The sequence below is a fragment of the Stigmatopora argus genome, chromosome 2 (genome assembly GCF_051989625.1).
Source record: "Stigmatopora argus isolate UIUO_Sarg chromosome 2, RoL_Sarg_1.0, whole genome shotgun sequence".
NCBI lineage: Eukaryota > Metazoa > Chordata > Actinopteri > Syngnathiformes > Syngnathidae > Stigmatopora > Stigmatopora argus.
Genome location: NC_135388.1, coordinates 8,972,080 through 8,993,624, shown reverse-complemented (window position 1 = coordinate 8,993,624; position 21,545 = coordinate 8,972,080). Strand labels below are relative to the sequence as shown.

The following is a 21,545-nucleotide window of genomic DNA, read 5'->3' as shown; positions in this document are numbered from 1 at the left end:
GGGAAAGGTAAAGTTAGAAAATATATACTAGCAAACCTGTTTTTTAAAACAAAAACGCATATCTCCTTACAAAATACTATTTACAATTAATTAAATTCGCTTTTGCTGTTAAATGAACTTAAAATAAATGTGTTGACAAAGTCGTGCAGTTGTTAAGTCATTTATTTAGCTCGAAATAATTAATAATAATAAATACTCGGATTACTTGTATTTTTACGAAGTTAGGATCTGACCTTTAGGACAATATGCTTTTTTTATACCTGATTAGCCTAAAACATGAATACACAGTATGAGTATCACTATGGCCAATATGGAAATATGACAACTATCTTTTGCAACTTTTATTTAGCGATGAACTTTACAGTCACAGGTATTTCCTCGGTATGTGGCGCCACTTGCATCCATGAGTATGAGACAGATTATTATGAATTTAAAGCCAAAAGATGAGTTGAAACCTCATGTGTTGCGATCATCAGCATCTGTTCTGACCCCCTAATGTCCTTCTTTTGTCTCGCATTGTTCGTCCTCAAAGTGTGACTAACTCTGCTTTCTTAGTCATGTTAATTCTTTTCTGTATTGAAGAGTATCGACGTATCGTGTCTTCTGCAAGAGTGATTCCAAATTTGGCTCAATCTATTCGCTGGGATCGACACTTCAATATTTCGTTGATAGGATGTCAACACGGCTGAAACTTTTGAGTGAGGCAGATTTACAAGTGGACTCCTCAGTCCTCCCTCCTTGAAGATCAGTTGACTGCGAGAGGTGGATTGCCCTCCGAGCCCACTGAGCATCTGGCTGGGGAGCGACAGATGCTGACAGCTGGACTGACGGCCAGCATATGCCGCTTTCTTTATTCCTGCCAAACTCAGACAATGGAGTTGAAGGGACGGGGGGTGCATTGTGTGGAAGGTAGACCTAATAGCTTGTGACTTCAGAAAAGAGCCTCTATTCTCCTGAAGAGCAATTAGTCTGTCTCTGATCCCAGCCTGGAGAGTTTATGGATGGACTGAGGCCATGAGATGTCAGCGACGTCAATGGGCCATTCATATTCAGGCCCCATTGCGAAGTTTATATTTTAAAGATGCAATCGATTGCATCGGCGCCTATTGTCTTTTACGCGAGGTGTGTTTGTTTGGGTCAACGTGGCGTTTTATCGCGGACTGATAGTGATCACTCGTTTAAACGCAGTTGTGTGGCCGCATGCGCCGAGCACGTGCGCTTTGTTTGGCAGCGTCGTGACGTCATACGCACGAACCAGGAAGTGACAGCTTTCCAAAACAAACGCGTGACGCTGCCCGGTAATACTTTGGATTTTCAAGTAAGTCATTTGCGCAACACGATTAAATCACAATATTGACTGCATCGTGAGTTCGTTTAGAACGCCAAAGTCTGTAACTAATAAAACTTGCAGATGGAAGCGAGGCTAATGGAGAGGAAACGACTCTATTTACTCTCCAAAGTCCAAATGAATGTTTTTTTTTATTATCTTCTCCCCCCGTAGAAATGGGAGTAAAAGGTTTGCAGTATTTCATGGAGCGCTTCTGCCCAGAATCCTGCGTCACTGTCAATTTGCAAGAGATGGCCAGGGAACATGTTTCGAAAACATCTTCCAGTTGAGTGCATCCATAACACTCGTGCAATGTACATAGTTATATGTTGTGCCTCACTTATTGGCTCCCATTGACGGCGACAGACGTCCAGTCCACTGCCAGCCACTCCCAGTCAAAATGGATTGGACGTCCATCGCCATCAATAGCACAGAAACATGATCATTCACTACTAACCCCTCCCAGTTCAAGAATTTGCCAAATATTTCTGTTTAATTTCTTATTGGACTGAAAGTTTCAGTTTATCGGTTTTTCTAGTACACGTTGACCTTCCCAGTAAATCATTTAATCACAGCAAATTCAATTTTGTCATACGCAGCTGGGTATGATGACAATTAGGCTTTTGTCTAGTCAATGATGATGACAAGCCTAAGTCTGATTTTATTTTTATTTTATTTAAATCATATCATCGCAGCTTCTGATTCTTTCAGGTCCTACACTCGTTGTGGATGGGATGGCCTGTTTGCGCCACTGGTACTCTTGTAAAGACTGGGTGTGTGGGGGTCAATGGAAGGAGTATATGAGCATCCTGAGGAGGTGGGTGGAAACATTCACCTCTGCCGGAATTCATCTTGTCTTCTTCTTCGACGGCATGGTTGAAGAGAATAAGAGACATGAATGGGTGAGATACACAACCTTGTGAACTGTGAACACACAGGAATGGAGTCAGTATCACACAATTTTTCACAGTATCGATAACATAAGACAGATAGAGTACTTTAATACACTACTTTTTTTAAAAAATCAAAATGCATTATGGAAGCTGGCTATATACTTAGAAATATGAACATAATACATCGTGTTATTATTGCTTTTAGGTGAAGCGGAGAAGACGAGTGAACGGGGAGGTGTCTAGAATATTTCGTCACATTAAGTTGCATGGAGAGCAACCAGCCAAAGATCTATTTAACCTGCCTTCTGGATTGGCAACATTCACACGCTTTGCTCTCAGGTCTGTAGGTTATCACATTTTTCAATGTGTGATAGTCATGTAATGATACTAATATTATCGATTTTTTTTTGGTGGGGGCAGAACTTTAGGTCAGGAGGTATTTTGCTCAGTGCAGGAGGCTGACTATGAGATTGCCTCTTATGCTCGTCGCCATGGATGTATGGGAATTTTGGGACAGGACTCAGACTTCATCATTTACGACAGGTTGGTTTTCTTGAGGCTGTTGTTTTTTATTTCAGTTTAAACACGGCTATTCATAATAATGTATATTTTAGAATGAAAATGTATCCTCTGTATGAGTATAATTTTCTGATGTCTGAAAAATATTCTCAGATAAAAGTGCTGCTATTATTTATAGGAAATCACTTTTATTTTGTATTTAACTGTTTTTCATCTTCATTCATAAAATTCATATGGGGAGATTTGATCTTGAGTATTTCACAAATGTGCCTTGAGTTTGATTTGTTTTAATTTACCACCATCTGATCAAAGATTTGCCCTTATATTGACTGAAGATCCTGCATATTAATTGCCAGACTAATATATAATTGTTGTTCTTTTTCAAGTGTTAATTATTTCTCAGTGGCAAAACTGCACTTAGACCGCCTCACCACTGTTCAATACGACCGAAAGAGGCTTTGCCGAGCCATCGGGTTGGACCGTTATCAGTTACCGCTACTCGCTTGTCTCCTCGGTAACGATGTGGTGCCAGAGGAGCGCATGTACGTTATCAGGAACAATGCTATGGAAGCATACAGGTGTGTAATTATGCTTCATTTGTGATTTTCATGATGATAAAAGACACAAAAAGGCAACACTTTTTTGTCATCAGAAAATCATCTCACCCTGGAGCTCCTCAGGGGCACGTGGTGTTCGCTGTATCCCAGTATGTCAACTCTTTGTGGGGTAAAGAAAAAGAACAGACTGGGATTATCCCCCCGGCTCTGAAACTACCAGCTCCAGATCGAACGCTCCTGGAAAAGGGCATTTGCTCCTATTTACTGTCTGGACCAGAAGCTCATCCGCTGGATGCCCAACCTCCTATCCACCCAATTTTGAAGAAAGATCTCAATCCAGAAATATTGAAGGTAAAGCATGTCTTTTTCTATCCCTACATACGGTGAACGACTCCCCAGTGCTTTATAGGCCTTGTGGGCCGCCAGGCTTATCTTACCTTCTGCCAGGCTATTGCATTTCTACAAACAAAAGTATACAGATTTTCACCGCATATGATAATAGCAATAGCTAACGAACACACTTTAATAATTTCATTTCATAATTTCAACATTTCTGTCAACATTTATCTATTTTTTGTCCACATTATTATTTTTGTTTATTGAATGATTCTTTGCCTCCACCTTAGGCTTGTAGAGGAAAGCATGTGTCAGCAGAGAGTTTCATGGTCTACAATGTCCTATGCGAAGGAGTGCTTGAATGTAGTAATAGTCTGGAGGATGAGGAGGATCATCAACTGTTGCCTCAGGCTCTTGTTTTTAAGTCCTGCAGACAACACATCTACGCTCTGTTACTGCTAAGCGGGCATTATGGTAAAATTGCACACACAAATGACGCATGGACTCCCACATTCAAATTAATTCTAAAACTGTGTTTTTAGATGGCTCGGTGGAACCTCCAGCCATCAGAGAGTGGTTTGTCTATCCAGGAAACTCTTTGAAGGAGCCTGACATGGTCCTCCCCGTCCCGCTCGACATCCCAGGTACTGTATTAACATCCCTTGAGAAAACAGTTTATGTGCCCTCTCTTCGTTCGCTTGAATTGGTTGTCTAGCATCGTCAATGGCAGCCAATCAATGCCTTATAAAGGGTTAACGTCAGACCAGATTCATCTGCAAGATCAGTTGTTGAGGGCGAATAAGTGTTCAATGTCCCGTACAAAAGCAAGTACTTTGTCTGTTGTTTTTAGGTGAACAACCAAGTCTGGAGTTACTCTGGTTCGGCTCTGGGCCTGACATTTCCACTATCCGTCTGATGACATTTTTATCAATATTTGACTGCCAGGAGTTTGCTGAGTTGTATGGAGTTATTGAAGACTTTCTCTTGGCTGCTCTTTGTCTGACCACCTATATTGCACTCCAGGTAGTACTTATTAGGACGTTTTAATCATTTCTAAGATGTCATAAAAGGAAATTATTGGTGTTTTTTGGCAAAACTGCACGGTTTATAAATTTCCTAGGACTGCGATTAAATCATGTAAAAAAATAATAAATAAAATAAATCATTACAACAGAAGGGGTGTTTGTTAGGATCCGTAAATTCTAGACAAGCAAAGTTGAGCGGACGGGCCGACAGACAACAGAGGCTGTTGTTGTCTGACGGCCGCTGCTTTCAAATTCACTGGTCCCTCGTCTGTTCAAATAGCTTGGGGTTTGTTTGTTTTGAACGCGCCACTCACACACACTGGCTGCCTTCCCTGCTTCATTCAGCATTGTTGCATTCCTTGTTAAGGGTAGACCAAACAAAAAGACCTACCTCGAAGAAAAACCGGGATGGTATTGAATTTGAAATAATGTACATACAATAAAACTTTTTTTTAATCATACTGTCATTCTCTATGTAGGTGCCATCTTTTTGTTCAGAGGATGTGGATGCTTACTTGAGTCAAGCTGTGTGCCTCAGGCTGAAATCTCTGCAAGATCTGCAGCAAATTAAGGTCAGCAAAGCACATGCTTATTGAAATTGGCTCAATTTGTGACAAGTTTCCCAATGTATGAGAACAATGCCTTCACATAGTTTACAGTAAATACACTTCCAGACAGGGAAAATAAAAAAAACAAAAAATATGTAGACAAACCCAAATAAGCTCCTAAAGAAAACAAACAGCCAAATTAGAAGGGTGCTTGGTATGTAATCGGTATTTTTTTTAAAATTCTAATTGTATTTTAGTCTATTATCTAATGTCCTAAAATTATAGTCTTTACACAATTGTTTTAATAGTCACTATTCTTTGCAGAGAAAAACCTTTAAGTGCCTAACCAGCTGTTCCCTTAATCATTCACTGCGCCATTGTTGACCCTTTTATTTTCACCGCTTAATTACCGTACTTATTTTGTGTTGCGCCTCTTCATGTATTTGCTGCACAGTAATTAGGGTCATGTTTTGTATTTAAAAAGCTGACGTGAGAGAGGTCAAAGACTGTTGCTGTGTATGGCCATGAAAATGATCAATAGAGCTGTACATGTACAAGCATGCACCCCAAAAAATTAGAACGGTGCGTTTGCCATTCTAAAATGGGGTATTTATAGAAATCGCTATCATGTTGTTAGATTTCAACTTTTCAATGTAAATTGAGACCAGCCATTTGTGTTCGTTTTTCGGGAAATGGGGTTGTGGGATGGTTCTTGGATGCCTTTTGTTTTGTTGCAACATTCCTCCCCTGGGCTTTGGATGCTTGCCTGTGTGCGTGTATAACTCGTGTGCGATAAAGAAAGAGTAAGACGGCGCGAGTATTCTGGCGACAGTCAGCCGTCTGTCCTGGCTGACGCTCACCACATGGAGCTATTTCCATCAAACACGCGTCTCCCTGATGAATGACACACACACACACAATTTACCATCCTTTGTCCCACTTGGTTTGTTCTCATATTCATATTCTTTTTACGCTTTCAGTATTTGTTTCCATCTTTTTGTCAGTGCGTTTGTGTGTCTTGGGCTTTTTGTGCATCTGTTCAGTGCTTCATTGTTTTCACTGTGTGAAGCTGTGTTTGACTGGAAGCAGCTGACAAGCAGGGCTACGCCAGTCAGTGAGCGCTTGTGTGTGAGCGCACGCACGTGTACGTCGTAATCAAAGTTATCAGCGCGATCTGCCAACGGACAGGTGAGAGCATTAAGTATGCTTGCGCGGTGAACATCTGCCGGCTGTTATTCACTATGCTCAATCTTTGTTTACAACATAGTGCAACAGTCTCGCAAGACTGAAGAATTTGAAGCGGTGAGTTTAGAATGATGGAACGCGTGTTAAGCAGCTTCCGACCATTTTTTTATCCTGGTGTAAAATTGTAGCAAATGTATTTTGTGTGGTGATAGTGAGGCGCATATTCATGTGTATTTTCTGATTAGCCTGTAAAGGCCAAACCCATTAAATAAAACATAGAAGACGTATTTGAACTTGAGCCTTACCTGGTTTCTTGGAAAAAGGCACTGTTTAAAATGAATTTGCATCCACTTTATTAATCGACATCTTTGCGCAACAGCGATTACATCTGTTGTATTCAAACTATAGTAAATTTCTTTGATCTACATTTCTCCTTACCCTTCATAAAGGTTTGCCAGGAATAAATTGACTTGAAGGTGGGCACAAAGGTTGCATTGAGGCACCGTTTATAGGCAAAACTGAACGTTACGGTGCCCAAATCTGATTCCCAGGAAGCCCATTGTTTCACAATGAACTGTATGTTAGCGGAATGAAAAAATGAAATGAAGCAATCACGAAAGATGTGATGTGTGTGGCCAAGCAAATAGAATTCCACCTTCTTCTTTTCTCTCAGTTGCCATTCCTCTGCAGTCGAGCAGTCCAAATGGGCTCTCTCTATGTCCGGGGACTGAGCTACCTGCTGGGGGCCAATTGTGCCAGCGGTGGCCCGCTACCCAACGACGCCTTCATGCCTTGGCAAAGTTTTGATGGACGGCTCTTTCACTCAAAGTACCTGCTTGCACATGGTAGCACGGACCAAATGTTGCTACTGGAAAAAAATGTGAGTTGAAACAGGGAAACTCATAGTTGGAATGTGCTAACTTATAGGTTCACTACACTTTTTATTTAAAAAATAGCAGATAACACCAAATACATTTGGCCTAGTTATATTTTTCTGCTTTGATAATCCTAGTGTTGCTACAAGCAAAAAAGAACATCTACTGATGAGACAAGAGTGCAACGCTAAGTGAGCAATCAAACAATAACTTTATGTATTGTCTGCGCCGCTTTCAGGAATCCAGTGTGGCCTTGTTTCTCCAGCTCAAAAAGAAACTTATAGAAGTTTGCAAGAAGAAAAACAGAGTCTTACAGTCCCAACCCAGAGCTGATGGACTTGAAAAGAGTCATAGAACTTGTTACGAAGACCACTGTACAGGTGACTAAGCGATCTGCAGTGTTTTTTATATATTGTCGTTGATGGTCCATCAATTTGCTCTTTCTGAAATACACTTGGTTCTTTTAATTTGTTTCATCATACATTTTTAACTCCCCACTATTTGAATTCATCATTGCTCAAATTCAAGGTAACTTGATCAAATAACCAAGTTATTCTTGTTCAACTGCGCATTTTCATTTTCAAAGCTGCAAAGATGTTTTTTACAATATTGTAAACATTGCACAATGCGCCTTCAAATACTTTAGAGAACAGCATTTTAATCTGACCATTGATCAGTGGTTGTAGTTCTCCAGTACCCCTCGGGAACCACATTACCCAGAGAACCGTGCAATAACCAGCACCATGTGTGCTGTGGTCTTTTACACACTAACACGCACACACACGGCTGCAAGGATGCCGATATCCAACACTTGCTTTGTCAGTGCACTGGTAATAGCATGTTTCTGTTTATAGGCTGGGAGCACTCTATTTTAAGACACACAACAATGATTACAGGCTTCTCTCTCCGTCCCAAAAACCCCCCATCAACACCCACTCGGCCCTCGGCTCCCTTTTACCTCAGCAGTTCCCATACGTTAATCCTTTTATCTTCTCCGTCCTCTCTTTACCTCCTCGTTTTGGACAGCATTTTGACACTTCCCATCTTTTATCTGCTTTTCATTGTAATTTAACATAACAACTTCATGAACCAGAAGAAAATCTGATCAGACAGTTTGAACTGCAAGATAGTATGAACTGAGCTATTTTGGCTTCTCCTATATAACCTCCATTTTATTCCGCCCTTTAAAAAGTAACCTTTTATCAATTTCTTAGTCAACAAAACATTTTATAGAAGGTTGCTGGACTTTTAGTGATGTGTACTTGTTGCAGCATTCAATATTTTTGTGGAATTGTGTGTGATTTTTTTTTTTTGCGTGCATATTGACAAATTTTCCCGTACAGATATAGTAAGCCATTGAAAATCAATCAGAAAATAGTTTTTCCGCAGATCTCATGGTAAATTTCACATACTCATATTGACCACTGTACTTTTAATTTTTAATCAACCAGTCAGAAAAAGTTTGCACCCATTATTTTAATTCTAATGATAGTCCTGCCCAAAATGCATATTACTACTACTACTACTACTGCTACTATTTTCAGTGCAAATCAAATGAAGTAACTGAAGAAAACAAATCAACAAAACCTAAATCGAAATTAAAACTGCAAAAAAATATATTTTCACTTTAGGTTTCTGGGGCAACATTAATTAAGAAGTGAAAACTTGGTGAGGTGATCCTTGGCCCATTTAATATTTAAAAAGAAAATCATAGAATGCACATTATGAATAGAATTGAGTTCTCTACAATTTGGTGGTCAGTCATCAAGCACGAGTCAGCAGTCTCGTGAAATCTGAATCCGTTGTTTTTATGCAAACCGTATGACTTTTGCTGAATGTTTTTTTTCAAGCAGCAACATGTGCTTAGTTGGTTTACCCCAAACTGTCTCCTCTTTACTCAAGTCACACCCTTTTTTGGATGTGCTATTGATTTTTTGCTTGTACAAGTTGGGGGGGCTATACGCTAACTATTCCTATCATTACGATAGGCTAATATCTGTCCATGTTCCATAAACTATGAATCTGCTATTTGATGGCTCTGTTCGTTTTTGGATTCATTTTTCCTTTTCTGGTTACCTTGTAACTTCAGATGGTGGTGACAACTGGCAGGACATGGGTGAAACATCAGTAGGAGGATGGAGGAGGGAGAGGGATCACATTAATTTTCGATACAGCAGAGCAAATCCACACAGAGGGGGAAGAGGAGGAAGCCAATATTCCCACCCCACTTCGAGTCGACGGCGTCCCAGCAGAGGGCGATACCAGCGGAATCCCAGGTAACATCGCTGTTTAACGGAAAAACCATGCCATGCTTTTTCACATCCCTCATTTGAAATTCCTCCTCTCAGATGGTGTCAGCCTTCAGCTCCAGGATCGTAACCCCGCCCTGACCGAAAGAAGAGGAGCAGAGGATTAGTGAGCAGGACTCGAGGAGTTAAGAGGGTAGGAAAGACCTGATGAAAGGAATCACAGAATCAAGTTTCTCTGAGCAAACTGATTAGCCTTCAAGAATGTTTGTGGAAGGGATGCAGAAGGTGAAAAGGGGGATTAGGTAAAGAGAATTGAGAGATTTAAAAGTTTGAGATTTGTCGTTTTGGATTTACTTTTAGCGTAGAGAAAAAAAATCGCAACTCACTGTAGAAACCTGCTGCTACAGAAAACAATATAGGCATGGAGTATTAAACTTGTGAAGCCAATTGGCTTTTTCAAATTCATTGCATTGCATTGGAAAAACACTGAGAAGAGGATTAAATGCTTAATCCTCAAACTCGTTTTAACGTTATTGTATGGGAGCCATTTCAATATATAAGCCATTATAAAATCCACCACCATTCTGCCAACAAATATATTTAGGTATTCCAATTTTTAAAAGAAAAAGAAAAAAGGAAAATATAGTGATACTGGTGAGGACCTTTAAAAAAATATTTTAAAATGATTTTAATCAGAGCATGAATTTCAGATAGACAATAAATAAATTTATATAGATGAATAACACTCTAAAGGACGGTCTGGTGTCCAAAGTTAGCTGGGATAAGCTCCAGCACCCCCGCGACCCTTGTATAAGCAGTTCAGAAGACTAAGGTGTTATTTTTTTTTCAAATTCATTGCATATTACTAATTGACTGGCACTGACAAGGCAAGTTGTATAAATTCATTTAAACTAGGAGTACTAATTGTTGTGTATGCTCCTTTCCCAATGCCATTGACTGTGCTATATGCCCAATTGATTTGGACGGTTAGCCGTTAACATATTCAACGTTTGTCCCCCAAATAATTAAATTAGAGCCCTATAAAGGGTTAAATAACTCTCGACTAAATGTAGCACTTCTACCCACCTGTGCTCGTGGCAGTGAAAGACAGATGCCTGGGTGGGGTAACTATTAGAGGCCTAGATAACTCAAGGAAAGTAGCTCTGTTTGAATAAAGAGGTAGAATGCATTCTGTGGTGAAGCAAGAAAAAGGGCAAAAGACAACGGAGGATGGGAAGTTGGAAAATGTTGGAGAGGGCAACTATTAGGTATGGGAGGAGAAACGGGAATAGGTGGAATTGGGGAACTGCTATGAATAGACTGAGCGAGTGACCAACAAAAACAGGAAGAGACGTAATAGAAGAGGCCAATTTTGGAGAGAGTAGAGGAAAGACACGTTCTGAGTTGATGGTCTGTTGTGTTGTTTCAACCACAGGAAACCCTATTGGCTTCCTCTCGTTAAATGTGTATGTGCGGGTGTGGTTCCCCCAGCAGCAGTGACACAAACACCCATTTGAGTCCTCCGCGGAGTCTGGGCTTGCTTTTTTGACTGTTTGCTCTCCTTTGGTGGTCATACAATAAGTTTAATTCTCTATTTTTCCCGACGCATTCTTTTGTGTTATATATAAACACTCTAAAGCATTTGGTGTCTTAACCTTTTACTGAGCACTCATTGGCTACTATTGAAGGCGAATCTGGTAATAAAAAATACAATAATGATTGACAAATAATTGAAAATATATGTAATATTATAATTATAATTGAGTTTTTAATTGTTTAAAATACTTCCTGCCCTCTAAAGGATTAAAAAGAAAGTGGATTGTAACTGGGTGCAATTGAGTATAAATCCAATTAGTTGACAAATAGCTGTAGAAGACCTTTGTCAATGAAAATTGAGCAATACTTCGTGTTTGTTTATTTATTTATTTATTTTTATTTGCATGTGCTCACATCGAAAATGTGTTAGCAACAGACACGCTCTCTGTTATTTTGGATTATACTACAGACGCACGCACAACACTGACACAAGCATCCAACAATGCAGAGCTTAAGCGCCCAAATATAACCCTTCTGTATTTACAAGACCTGTCCTACAAGCGCTAAGTGCTTTCTTTGGCACTGACCAAAAGTGATGGAACGCTCCCTGCATATTTGCGTGCGTGCCTGTGTGTTTTAGATTACAATGTGTTTATTTAGTTTAATGTGGTCTAATCACCACGGCCTAAAATGTGGTTCAACGAGTATAATACACTTGAACATGGAGAGGTCGGGTCATGATTGCACGTTCCAGTGTGTTGAAAAATGAAAGCCTTTTCTCTTACCTGTGGACATTCTAACCTCCATCACCCCCCTCTTTCTCTTTTTCCCGTGTCTATGATTGAATGCACTTTGACTAGTGGAACATATGCTGCTGGTTGTTCAATACCCTCCCTCTGAGCAATAGCGCATCCATACGCGTGTTTGTGTGTTCCTGTGTGTGTGCGCGTGCGCCAGAGTGGGAGAGTGAGGGAGAATTTGGGTGTGTGTGCGTGTGTGTTGAAACATGTGCCTCCTGTTGCACATCGACCATCTGTTCCTTGAATGGACTGATGGAGTACTGCTGTAACCATGGTGATAGGCCATTCAGTCAAATTGCACCATCAAACCACCCCTTGCTGTTTAGTGTGTGTGTGTTTGTGTGTTTTTATGTTTATGTTCAGGAATGGAATTGTGGCTGAGTGGAGGAATTCCCACGTGTTGATGAAAGCAGGTTGTTGATGTTTAGGAACTCAATTGTTTTTCTATTAAAAAGCAAAAGAGGCAACAAATGCGTTTCTCTTTGCTATAAGATCTGTAGAGATTGTTTTAAGCCAACCGTTTTTCAACGCACTATAATAGAATGTGCACTGTGGGGACACTCACTCTAATGCCCAGTCAATCTCGAAATTTTTAGATTTTTAAGATGTGTAATGGTAATTTTAGAGCAGCTCTGGTATTTTGTTGCTGTCAATGGCAGGCAACAAGTTAATATTTGATTATTTGACAGCTTTTTTTGCATAAAAAGTAGTTTTGACCAAGGGTTGTTTACATTTTACTCAATATAACTGTTAAAATGAATTGTCTTATCCGTTTTAACTGTGCGTCAACCCTCCATTTTCAACTCCGCTCATCCTGTTCAAGCTGGAAAACTGCACTTGTCGCCAGTCAGGCACTTGCCGCATACAGAGATGGACAAACACTCACAATGGCATCTTCACACAAATGTTGTTAAGACCTAACAACAATCATTTGAATTCGTGCTAATCATGAAGCAGCACTAAAGGAACCTACATGCACACACACACACACACACACACACACACACACACACACACACACACACACAAACAGCATCAGCGCAAGGGTGAAATGAATATTGAGTTTCAACTGTCTCAACTCACTAGTCTATTCATCTGCATTCTTGGACCATTCAGCAACCCCACCCTTATGTGCACACACACAGAAGGCAACCCCGGCTCGCCCATTATACACTGCACATACACACACCCTGCTCCACCCAGTGGTCCGGGGTCTGCTGGCCATATGTCAGCCCATCTCTTGTGAGACACCTCTCCTGAGACCCCGAACCCTCTTTTGTGTGCGTGCATGTGTGCGCGCATGCATGCACTAATGTGTTTGCCATCTTTGCTCACGAGCCATCTCCAAACCGCTGTCATCCACCGAGTGTGTGAGTGCAACTGACCGCACAACATCTGCATATAGAGTCCATACTTGTCTAATTGCCAAATAGGAGGAACATTATTTAAGTCGGTTCACGTTTGAACCTGAGGGTCTGTCAAAGTCTTGCTGGCAATCAGTGGTTTACAGTAAAACCTCAATTGTTGAACAAACCGGTGTTTAAAGACGCAGGTTTATCTCCAGTGGATTCATTCAGTGGTTCTTCCATAAAGAATGATGGAAAGAAATACGTTCTAAAAATGTTAATTTCCTAAAACTTTTATTAGCTGTAAAGGCACTGTTTTAAGTAAGATTTTAACATTTGCATCTGTCATGCACATAAAATATGGACTCCTGCTCTGAGCAGAATGCGATGACTTAAGTCAGTGTTTTCCAACCTTTTTTGAGCGGCGGCATACTTTTTGCATTGAAAAAATCTCAAAGGACACCACCATCTGATAACCTTGTAATTTAAAACTATGTCAACTATATTAATAATACTAGTCATTCTCATCCAAGATTTATCAGCAGGAATCACATAAACTGATTCCAAAATGTAATTTTGACCTAATGTCACCAAAAGTTGATGTCTGTGGACCCTGAAAACCTTCTGGTTCAAATGATGCAAAAATAAGTAATGTAATGTTATTAATTGCATCATTTTAAGACTTTTCTCCAAATATTACTTAAATCTCCTGATATTACGCCAAAAAAATGTGCTCACACAGACTTTACGTCTTCAAAAGTTGATGCCCTAGAAACCAAACAACTTCTGGTTCATGTTAGAGAAAAATAAGTAACAAAATGACTGTTTCACAATTTGAATCTTGTAATAGTATAATATATCTCATTATATTCATATTAATTTTCTTCTCTCTGAATATTACTTTGTATGACTTCTTGCAATTTCCCGGGGCACCCCTGACCATTGCTCGCGGCACGGTGGTTGGGGAACACTGACTTAAGTGGTCATGCATCATAAATCTACATAAAAGCATTTTCCCACTGCTCAGTGTCAACTAGCTTTGGCTCAGCTGCATTTGAATCAACATTTCCAGCTCATGGCAGTCGTTTTTGCACCTCACGTTAGCACCGCTGGAAGTTGTGAAAACCGCGGCACCGTGAACGCAGCTTAACAAAAACAACGATGGAAATGACGGAGGTTCTGCGATATTGATTTTTTTCCCATGAAGACACATTTTATCCAGCAGGAGACTGAAGACAGCAGGAATGACCAAACTAGAGACTAAGGGGAATTACTGTGTTGCATCCACTACAGCCTATGGTTAGATAACGTTGCATATTTCTTTGAATTATGCCATTTTAGAAGCTTTTTGTAAGACAGCAATATGGCATTATTAAAAAGCCAAGTAAACAGCATTCACTGGGGCTCATGAATGGTATGCATTCTATATCCCAGCAGATGGGTGAAATGTGGGTTACGCCCTGGACTGGTCTCCAGCTAATCACAGGGTTCATGGAGAAGAACAAGCATTTACCCTCACATTCACACGTAGGGACAATTAAGAGTCTTCAATCAAGCTAACAAAATTCTTTCCCGTTTTGTCCGCCTTTCTGACCGCTGTCTCCATTTTCTGGCAACGCAGGCAGGCAGATTCTACACAAATCTGGCCCGCAATTAGACACTTTTGTTATTATTTTATTGATGTCTCATTTCTCATTGAAAATTGAAACTCGCTGTTCTGTATCTTAAAAATGAAATAAAGAAAAAAACTATGCTTGGATCATCATTTTTGTGTCTAATTTTGTAATTTGATTTAGCTGCATGCATTTGAAAATACGCAAATTATTTTTAAAAAAAGCATCGCACTCATTCATACTCGTATTAAAACATTAAACTGTTGTTTTGAGATGCCTGATGCTTTCATTTAAAGAAAACTAACAGTTATTTATAAGTCATTTCTTCTAACCTTTCAGGTGGTCAGCTTTTTTTTGTCAGAGCAAATGTTTTACGATAAATTTGTTTGGTCAGAGAACACCCGCATTTTGCCAAAGTTTTTTTCTTCCTTGCAGTATGTGTTCCCCTTCTTTCTACAGTTTGGTAGCCAAGAACTCCATGAGCCCCTAAAAGATGCATTTCCTTCATTTCATTCTTTCCACACCTTAGCATTCACTTAAGCATTCAATCCAACTTTGTTTTTCAGGATGCTTCGTAAACGGCTCCATCTCCGCGTGCATTTAAACAAACATTTGCCATTTGCAACAATTTTGTGCTTTTCCTTTAAAGAAAACAAACAAGCATTCATTGCCATCCTCACAGATGTCTTTGAGCTTAAGATGCCAACATTTGGTGCGCATAAATGGGTCAAGTAATCAACATTAAAAAAGTTCACTATGTCCTTTGAAAACACTTTAAAAATATTTAACATAGCACAAATTTGACCACCAATTGTACTCTTTTTATAAAAATCTAAACTAAACAACATATTCTCTGCTGTGCGTATTTTAGGACAGAACATATTTTTTTCACCCCTTATTAATGATTGCAATTCCCCTTATTAAGCGAAAAATGATTATGTCATGATTTAAAAAAAGTGTGAATATCACTTTAAAAAAAATCCCATACAAAACTTATTATCCAGCGTACACAATTTGAAATGATCAAAAAACATAAACTACAGGAAAAACGTACAAGTTGACAGGAATGTATGAGCATAATAACTATTAATTCAATAACTCAAACCTACATCCACAAGTAGAACATAAACATGGACTTGTACAAAACTGATGCCTTCATTTGTTCTCACTATGTTTAAAAAAATGATATATCTTTTGTAATGATCACATCATTACTTGTGAATCCCAGAAGATCACTGGAACTATGACGACACTCATGAAACGTGCTTTCCTGTTGGTTCTCCTTTTTAACCGCTTGCACACAGCCACGCGATTGCGTTGCCTGTGTGCCACCTCACACCGGCATTCCTGTGTTAATGCATGAATCATGACACTTTGACTCGGCGCCGGTCTTTCTTCCTTTGCCCTCTGGCTCCGGTTCATGTCCCCCCTATCCCACTCTCACTTTCCACTCTGGCCCAGTAACGCTTTAAGGCCACACAGATGTCTCTTTGCCGCTTCGGCCTCAGAAGTGCAACGTGGGTCACGAGCATGAAGATTCAGGTTAACAAACAGACAGGCTGGCTAGGTGGCTAAAGAGGGGTCATGGTCAAAGGTCGGCATATTTGGGAAATCCCAGAGCTGGAAGAAGCATGGAGCCACTTATCTTCCTTGTGAGGTGACTTCTTTGAGAAGCAATTTGGATCTTGTCCACATGAACGTCTTTATGTAGTCTGCTGACCTGTAATCCGTTTCCCCTCATGATTGGCCTCATGCGCTATATTTCCTCAAATTATGGCTTCCACTCGTTCAGCCACTTTGCACTTCGTTTGAAGAAATTATTGGCTGCATTTTAATTACATCCATGAGTTAACTGCTAATTGGAATTATGTCGAAAACCAAAGTTGTGGAGTTTTACCACCTCGCAGTCACAATTTGGCCTCGGTTCGCTGGCATTTTGTTTGTCTCTCTGCTTAATTTAAGTGTTGTGAGTCATTCGATATTTCAAATGATTTTCTCCCAAGTTAGTTTCTTTTTATGCTCTCACTGGCGTCTTTCTACTTTGAATCCCACAATACAGCCAGTATACAAATATGAATATTTATAAGAAGAGAAAAATGACAATGCAAACCACAACCTAAAAAAACGTCGTTTGAGAATGAATTAGCTATCAGTTAGTGATTATTTTATTTTATTTCTGAAACATCTGAATGTAAGATCCATTTTTAAAATATATGTGCTCTGGAATTCATGCAATGTTACCTCATTTTGCTGACAATGATTGTGTAATCATTACAATTTTACTTTGAAGTGCATCATTGGAAAAAAATGACCTGAGTCAATCACAAAACAGTGCCATCTTGTAAGTAAATCATTACCCCGGCTCGTAAACAACGGGGAACTGCTTTGATCACAGAGGACAGAAAAATGAACGAGACCTCATTCATGTGGAGCACCTCAGGTTGCTCATATTTTTGCAACTGGATTGTCCATTTACTGGCCCACAGGCCTCTTATATTATACCCACAATTCCCTGAACTGTGACCAGCACTTGGGTGGTGCGCCCTCATTTAACTCATGCCACTGATGGATGTCTATCACTGTTGGTGGCAGGCAATGAGTTGAGGTCTATGACATTTTTAAGAGTCAGTATTATTGGAGGCCATTTTTATCAATGCTGTGTTAATTTATCATTTTTATTCATGAAAATATCAATCATTTTCACAAGTAATACACACTGTCCTTATGAGCATGCAGACATCGCATTTTGGCTCATAAAGGCCATAATTATACACCAAATGTTAATATCTTGGCCGACATAACCCAAAATGTAAAACATGGATGCAATTCATTAAGGGTTTAATTTGATGTTTTTTAAATGACCAAAAAATAGTCACTTGCCCTATAGAGGTTTTTTTTTTTTTTAAACATCCCCATCTGGATAATACTACAGCATTAGGATGACGGGTCTAGGCTTTTAATGATCCAGTAAAAAATAATTTTTGCAATGATTATCAATCTGCATATTTCCATAAGGAAGCAGATGAAAAAACTAACTTATTGATTAATTTTAGAACCTTTCAGACAAGTCAGGGCTCTGTTCCCTGATTTCTGTGAGTGTCCAGGGAAATTATCCTGCAAAGTCTTAGTAATTAAGACATTTGACTTACAAACCACACACACACACACACACACACAAAGAACACACCAGTGCAAGGTAGGGGTCCCAGCCCAGTAAAAGAAATAATAGTGCTTCAGCAGGTACATGCCACCTCATCCTGCTCTTTGATTTGCACAGACACTTCCCTTTAGCATAGGACCGACAAATACACACACAATGCCCCTCTCTCCCTTTGGTCCCTTTGTAAAATAACTTAACTCACGTTTGTCAAAAACTCTTGTTAGAACTAACCACCGAGATGCTAGATTTAATGCGTGTGAAGGCATTTCGCTTAGCTAGTGACCACACAGGGTTTGAAACCTCCTGACGTCGACCAATTAGGTTACTGGCAAGAGGAAGCAGCACTTAGCACAGAAGCTTTAAATAGTACAAATGAATCCTTAGGTCTATTTAACATGTCGCCGTCAAAAAAGGAACAGGATGTACGTGAAAGGGAAACGCTTATAATGTAGACTCTTATCATTTGTATCTTTATCTCCCTTCGGCTCCACTGTGAGGTTGTGCTTACTCACATGTAGAACATTTGCAAAATACTAAGTAAAATAAGTATCTCTAAAAGCAAAAACTATTGTAAATAAGTATCTCTAAAAGCAAAAAATATTGTCAATAAGTATCTCTAAAAGCAAAAAATATTGTAAATAAATATCTTTAAAAGCAAAAAATATTGTAAATATACCTGTCCGTTGCATGTAAACACAGTATTAATTATACCAGTGTTTTTAAATTCAATATGTAAAGAAATCTGTTGCAAACATGTATGTCATCAACCTTTTTCATGCCGATTCTCAAGCTTTTCTTTTTCTTTTTTTTAAATTATTTCAATGTTTCCAAAATGTAGTGTCCAACAAAAAGATGTCACAATTTTCTGGATTGCTCATGAACATCTCCTGTGGTGACCTTCCTTTTTTTGAGCTCCCTATTTCATTCTGTATCTGGATAGCTGTAACAACATTCCAAGTGGCCATCCCAACCCCCCCCCCCCCCCCCCCCCCCCCCCCCGTGTGTGTTTGCGTATGTATTAGGAGGTTAGTTAGAGGATCATCTCCTACTGTCAATGAGGTGTGAAGCCTGGATTTGTCATGTCCTCCAACACCCGCTGGCCCCTATCTCCCCTTTTACACCAAGACCAGGTGTCAAAGCCCCCGCTGAGGTGACACTTTTCACTGGTCTGGGAAAGAGATGCCCTGGAACAACACGCAAACACACACACTCACACAAATTATAGAGGAGCAATAGCTGAGAAACGTCTCCCCTTCATCCTGTCCCAAAAAGCGAGACGTTTCTACCAAGTCAACTAAATATCTCTTTTCGTACATCTAAACCTTTCGTGCCCAGTCTTTGTCTGGGATTTATCTGAACATTTATCTGTCACTATCTAATAAGTGACTGTTTTTAGGCTTAACCTTGTTTGACCCTGCTCTTCCTCTTCGTTTCCCTTCACAGATAAATACGTCACTCAAACATGGAGAATGTGTTGTCTTAACTGACATTTCTCAGCTACTAATTAGTCAACCTTTTAAATCTTGTTGTTTTGATTCAGGCCCAAATAGACGTATTCAACGTAAATCGTTTATTTTTTTCGACCATTTAGAATAGAATAAATAATAAAGTAAACACTGCCCGCATACTTCAAGAACCCTCCATTTGCTCTTCCCTTAATCCCATTGGCACAAATGAGTACTTCAAGCATGCCAAGCCAGTACCATATGGTTGAAGTAAACCACTGCTAGTTACTCATCATTCTTTGTACAATTGAAAGGATACACACAGTTAAAAATACTACTCATGCTAACATTGGCTCAGATTGTTGCTGTGCCATAGCTGTGGGGGCCGCAGTATATCACCCACAGTCTCCACTTGGTTGCATCTTTCAGTTTTTATTTCTGCTAAATTGGTGTTTCCTTGTAGCTTATGTGTACAAAGTGGCATCATAGAGTTTTTATCAAGTGGAAAACCAAACCCAAATTGAGGTGAGTGAAGCGGAGCCGTTTACTGCAAAGTGTTCTCATAGAAACATAACATAGGAAAAAAATGAACACATTCCATGACAACCTGCCAATCCATTTTTATTTCAATATAAGCATTGCAAATTGTATTATTTTCTCAGACTCCCTATTAACGTTATACGGCTAAGGTATCATATTTTATACATGCATTTTGAGCAATGCGATCATTTTTGCCCTGATGAAATCCAATGTATCATTGAAAATGTTGCAATCTTTTTGTTTTGAGAGGCCGTTCAAGAATTTTAAATAGCTGTCAATTATTCAGTGATTTGATCTTTAAAAGAATAATTATGTCTACAGTTCCAGATCATTCTCTTGGATCACACACATTTTAGGAAATACTAGATGTAACTGCAGGCTACAGTCACATGATGTCTTTGTGATAATTGATAATATTGGTTGTACTGCCTTGTTGGGATAGAGTCCACGCCACTCCCTCCACCACAGGCTACATTTGATGTGTTGGCCCCTTGCTTTTTTCACATGTAAATCCTGTTCAACCACTCTTCACACCCACTTGCTGTCTTTTGTGTTTACCATTTAAAACTATTCAAATCACACTTAATTTCAATGCGGTCCTTTGATAATGCCATCCCCAACTAAGTCTTCCAAACATGTTATTGAATGGGTTTGACACCGTTGCACATGAAAGCACTTGATTTAGAAAGGTTTCCTTTTCATTGCACAACTATTTGGCACTCTACTCATTTTTTTAAGAATGGAAAAAACATTCAGTGAATTACAAATGACTAGATCCACTACTTCGACGTGTGGTGCTTTGTGCTTGCCACTTCAAAATTTGCAGTTCAAGGAGAGGACTACAACTCTGAAAACACTTTCAAGGTAGTAGATACCAGCGTGTAGAATGTGAGGAGGGTGACCCCAAGTGGACAGATACATATACATGGACTTTGCATACATTAAGTCATCTTTGGTGGGTAGGTAAATAAGTGGGTAGGTATGCGGGTAGTAGGTTGTTAGGCACAGTATTCCTCCGTTTTTTGCGTTTCGCGGTTTTTGAGTTTTTGTGATTGTTGCTGAAAAACGGGGGACTACTGCGAAAATATTTTTCACAATATTCCCCCGTTTTTTGTGGGGGTTAGGTTTGTAGGTGGGTAGGTAGGTAGATAGATTATATTTATTATGTTATATCATAATTTCTAATGAGTTATATATATATATATATATATATATATATATATATATATATATATATATATATATATATATATATAAAATACCTTACTGCAGCAGTGTTCATTGATGTGCATAGTGCACTCATTCATATCTTAATGTATTTATAGCATGTGATGGGTAACCCAATCCTCCCCTGATGAGTGGGTGTGTCTTGCAGGCTGGCTTCCTCCATCCATTCTCTCGCATCCTGTCGCATCCTTCCCCGGCTGTCCCCTCCCCCCTCGCCCATTGGATGCCTTGTGGGCTGATGGTTGTGGTTTCCGTCGGTGATGTCTCCATCTCAATGTGTACCGGCTTACTGCTTCAAAACAAACGTCTTTCGTAGATAGCTTTTCACAGCCATTGCAGGTGTGGAACACTTACCAGAGGTAAG

The 21,545-nt window shown here is 39.5% G+C and overlaps 1 protein-coding gene across 2 annotated transcripts; it reads left to right on the top strand.

The window, feature by feature from the left end:
- The first annotated feature begins 1,200 nt into the window (after positions 1–1,200).
- On the top strand, positions 1,201–21,529 carry fam120b (family with sequence similarity 120 member B). 2 transcript variants are annotated; one of them, XR_013305893.1, is made up of 16 exons: positions 1,201–1,318; positions 1,502–1,612; positions 2,039–2,229; positions 2,426–2,559; positions 2,641–2,763; positions 3,126–3,317; positions 3,392–3,647; positions 3,923–4,106; positions 4,175–4,276; positions 4,483–4,655; positions 5,137–5,229; positions 7,064–7,270; positions 7,504–7,645; positions 9,355–9,541; positions 9,614–9,707; positions 21,330–21,529. XR_013305893.1 is itself a non-coding variant. In XM_077624492.1 (15 exons), exons 2-15 carry the CDS (start codon positions 1,504–1,506, stop codon positions 9,642–9,644), a joined length of 2,124 nt encoding a protein of 707 aa, XP_077480618.1. In that variant the 5' UTR covers positions 1,201–1,318; positions 1,502–1,503; the 3' UTR covers positions 9,645–9,965. The 2 variants fall into 2 exon arrangements, 1 of the variants encoding a protein (XP_077480618.1); XM_077624492.1 differs by lacking the exon at positions 21,330–21,529 and having other exon boundaries at positions 9,614–9,965.
- Positions 21,530–21,545: the final 16 nt, after the last annotated feature.